The 4,326-nt window shown below is 39.5% G+C and overlaps 1 protein-coding gene across 1 annotated transcript; it reads right to left on the reverse strand.

Moving 5' to 3' along the window:
- Window positions 1-583: 583 nt before the first annotated feature.
- LOC110301412 (interstitial collagenase B-like) lies at window positions 584-2,733 on the reverse strand. Its single transcript, XM_021171881.1, has 5 exons — window positions 2,660-2,733; window positions 2,459-2,592; window positions 1,503-1,665; window positions 908-1,011; window positions 584-711 (listed from the first exon to the last, which is right to left on the reverse strand). The coding sequence occupies exons 1-5, from the start codon at window positions 2,731-2,733 to the stop codon at window positions 584-586; spliced, it is 603 nt and encodes a 200-aa protein (XP_021027540.1).
- Window positions 2,734-4,326: the final 1,593 nt, after the last annotated feature.

Genomic DNA, 4,326 nt, shown 5'->3' on the forward strand with positions numbered 1-4,326 from the left:
TACCCACCCACTCCCACTTTTTGGCCCTGGCGTTCCCCTGTACTGGGGCATATAAAGTTTGCAAGTCCAATGGGCCTCTCTTTCCAGTGATGGCCGACTGGGGCATCTTTTGATACATATGTAGCTAGAGTCAAGAGCTCCGGGGTACTGGTTAGTTCATAATGTTGTTCCACCTATAGGGTTGCAGATCCCTTTCTTAAACACCAAAACCAAAGCAGCAATGCATTTCCTCTCGTGTACGTGGATTCCTGCATTCAGAGCCACATTTACTCTAGTAAGAGTTTCTCTGTTTACCCTCCTCTCTTGAAAGGAGATATATAGGACCACAGTGCGAGTTATCCACTGTACAAATACTTGTCTTCAGTGACTCATCAACCATGAATATGACTTTCTTGGGCTACTAATCATGGTACTAAACTGTTTTAGTTCATAAAATATTAGACTATGTACTGTGAAAGTTTACAAAACTTTCACAATACTTAGGTGCTCTCTGTATCAGAAGTACTGAAAGGTAAATAAAATATAAAAATATTTGTTTCTTCAGAAAGATATCTTCTTTAAGATCATGGAATAAGTATTTTCATTAACTCGGTAATGAGTTGCCAATATTTTTGCAGTTGAACCAAGTATTAAAATCACCGGAATCATCAATTCTTCTTGTTTGGAGGTTAAATCTATATTGAATTGATTGGTGAAAGAAATAGAAATTATCTGAAAATTTAAAAGAAGATATTTATTATATATGTAGTCACCACAATTTGACTCAATTCTGAGTGAAATGTAATATAGATAGATAGATAGATAGATAGATAGATAGATAGATAGATAATTACATTTGCTGTCTAAATAACAGCGGTATTATTTTTAATATTGTAACAAAATGGGGAAAGTATGTTTATATTCTTACCCTCTTTCTGGATAACATCATCAACTTTATTGTCGATTCCAGGAAAGTCTTCTGCTATTAATCTGGGGTAACCTGGATCCATGGACTGTGTATTTTCATCATACCTGATTAAAAAAAAAAAAGTGGTTAAAGTATCAAGAACTTTGACCAAACATGAAGATTGCTTAAAATATTTACAGAAAACACAAGAACATGGATGGAATAGACATTTTTAATTCTTGAGATTAAAAATGAGTGAACTGGGTGAGGAAATTTAGAATGTTGGATATATCAAAATATGCATAAGGTTCTTCTAAAATCCAATGAGCCACACAGACATTCTCTTAAGGGAAACTGCTTTGTGAATGGCAAATTTAGGCCAAAGTAGCTCAATAAGTTGATTGCCTTTACTAGCTCACCTTTTCATGGCCCACGGTAGCAAGACAGGCTTATTGGATTCCCTTGCGATGCTTGTTGGTCCATAGACTGATGGATACTCAATGGCTACAGCCATTCATATAAAAGGCAGTTTGACAATGCCTTTTGAAACTCATTTAAAAATCTTTCTGTATAGAAACAACTGGTGCCCTAACATTAATCTTATTTCAATCTTTACCTCCAGTACATGTGGTCAACAAAGAAGTATGTTTTTCCAGTCTCTTCCTCACAAACAGCAGCATCAATGTTTGTCACATTGCTAGGGAAGCCAAAGAAACTCTGGATGTCCATGGGAAATCCTTCCAGTACATTCTGTTCCTGTACAGCCCATACTTTGCTGCCTGCCAATCAAAAGCCACAGATGACCTTCCTTGTCTACATTTTCAGCTAAGCTTCACAAGCTAGAACAGTGTCCTAGCTACAGACTGCAACCAGGCTGGGAAGTGTTTTAGTCTCTTCTCTGCTGAATGTTGATATTAGGATCCAATCTCAAAGCAATTAAATGAGTTTGCCTTTTCTTTCTTTGATTGTTGTGTTTTAGAGACAAGGAACTTACTGCAACCTACTTTGGTCTAGAATCCACTATATAATTTACAGCAATTCTCCTCCCTTAGCCTCTTATCTGTTAGGACTAAAGGCCTGAGTCACCAACTGTGAATCAGTTGCCTGGAAAACTTACTAAGATTTAGATTCTCTCAAACAAATTTTACAGTGAGACTTGAGAGTATGTTTTGTTTTTCAAGGCAGGATGTCATCAGCACAAGGGTACTTGGAACACATACAGAAGGGGTCTAGGAAATTGAATACACAAAATCTTTCTGTGTCATATTTGGTAGAATTGGTTCATGACTCTCAATTTTATTTCTGAGCACTTCCAGGCATATGGAGGAAGTTTAAAACATAGTAATTGTTTGAAAGGTCTTAATCAAATCTAAAGAATTAGAACTCATTTTCTCTTTAATAAAAATGGTGTTGAATATACAACATATCTTTTAACAAAGCTGATGGACTCACATTAACTGACTTGGAGAAATATGTGCAGTGAATGTAGCTAATAAATACCCTTTTATCTCACTCCCAAATTGAATGAAAATCTAGTTTATAAGTACACGGAGAAACAATTAGAAACATTACCTTTGAAAAAGCGGAGTTCATCTACCACACTAACTTCATAAGCTGCATCAAATTTACCTGGCAGATTTGGCCAGATAAGATCTATCACATTGATCAAAGGTTCTGGCAGGAAGCTAATTACGCGAATGTAGAACCTGATTCAAAAGGGAGAGAAAGTGTGGCTGTCAGTGGGTCTCTCAGCAATCTCCAGCCTCTTCTCACTGCAGTGGTCCTGTCAGCAAATGTCTACTGTCACCCTGAAAGAGGGGTAAGGCATGAAGATTTCTGCTTGACATGCTTGTTTCTTGATAGAAATACTCATGTGGCAAATGTTGAACCACAAAATTTAGACTTTTGCTACCACTCTACCTTGTTCCCCATAGCCCACACACCCCACCAACACTATCTCCAACCTTTCCATCCAACCAGGCCTGCTTTTGTACTCCATGCTTAGACCAAGAGTCACAGGACATCATAGTTAAAATGCTAAATATACATATCAAAGAAAGTGTACTGAAACTTCCAAGGGAAAAAACACAAGCCACATATAAAGGAAAACAAGTTAATAGCACATATCTCAATGGAAACTTTGAAAACCTGAAGCATCCTGTGCCAATATACTGTATTTAGTGAAGGTCATTCATTATCTCTGAGTATGTGTTGGTGCATGAATGCTCCTGTGGACACCCAAACATAGGGAAGATTAAATCGATTATGCAAGGTATAATTTCAAGATATACTTTATGAGGCTACCATCACAGGCCCCTATATGCCACCTCCAACCTTTCTACCCAGCCAGATCTTCCACATTCTTCACCAGGGTCTACCTCTCAGATCTAGCCAGGGTCCCACATCCAGCATCCCAAATTAGTCTGGTCACCCCTTCCTGAACAACAAACATTTAGGCAACTCTATCTACCTATCTCCAACCCACTACATTATCCTTCACACCCAACCAGACCTACATTTATACTCCATGCTTAGACCAGGAGTCACATCCTGTTCTTTAGCCCAGTGTCTTCTATACATTCTACCCAAGCTCTTACAACATTAACAACTTTAGGCCCAACCCATTCATACATTCTCTCTTCTGCCCCAATCTCCTCTATCCATATTAGGTTTAGAACTATCAAAAGATGTCTACATGGACAGATCTTATTGAAAACATACCAACAATAGAAAATGAAGGCTCAAGCCATTATTTTGTCTTCAAAACCCACTAGTCCTATAGAAACATTTGCAAGTGAGAATTTCCTAGATGAACATAAGGCACAGAGTTTAAAAGAACAATCTTAAACTTAATTAAAGAATAAAGGTGAGGCGGGAACCACAGAGCCTCTGAGGCAGCACCCTTTTCGGGCAGCAGACATCTGGCCACCCTCCCGGCCAGAGGACAGGTGTCTGCCTGGCTCAGAAGCCCTCTGCCTCAGGAGCAGCAGGCGCCAACTTGGTTTCGGGACTCCGCCGAACTTAGTAACTTAGTCTGCACAGGTGAGAGTGTGCACCACAGAAGCTGACAGCTTCTGTGACCTGCCAAAGCAACACAGCTTCTGGGAAAAGTCCTGTTTTGGGCCTTCTTCTTCGGCAAGGAGGAGGTCCAAATGCAAAATATCTGTGCACCTTACCTGTATTAGGAGAGCTTGCCAGCAGAGAGTGCTCTGACCACTGAAACTCAGAGGAGAGAGCCTGTCTCCCAGGTCTGCTGATAGATGGTAACAGAATCACCAGAAGAACAATCTCTAAACAGAGTCAACTATAACAACTAACTCCAGAGATTACCAGATGGTGAAAGGTAAATGTAAGAATCTTACTAACAGGAACCAAGACCACTCACCATCATCAGAACCCAGCACTCCCACTTCACCCAGTCCAGGGCACCCCAACACACC

This window comes from Mus caroli, chromosome 9 (assembly GCF_900094665.2).
Source record: "Mus caroli chromosome 9, CAROLI_EIJ_v1.1, whole genome shotgun sequence".
Taxonomy (NCBI): Eukaryota; Metazoa; Chordata; class Mammalia; order Rodentia; family Muridae; genus Mus; species Mus caroli.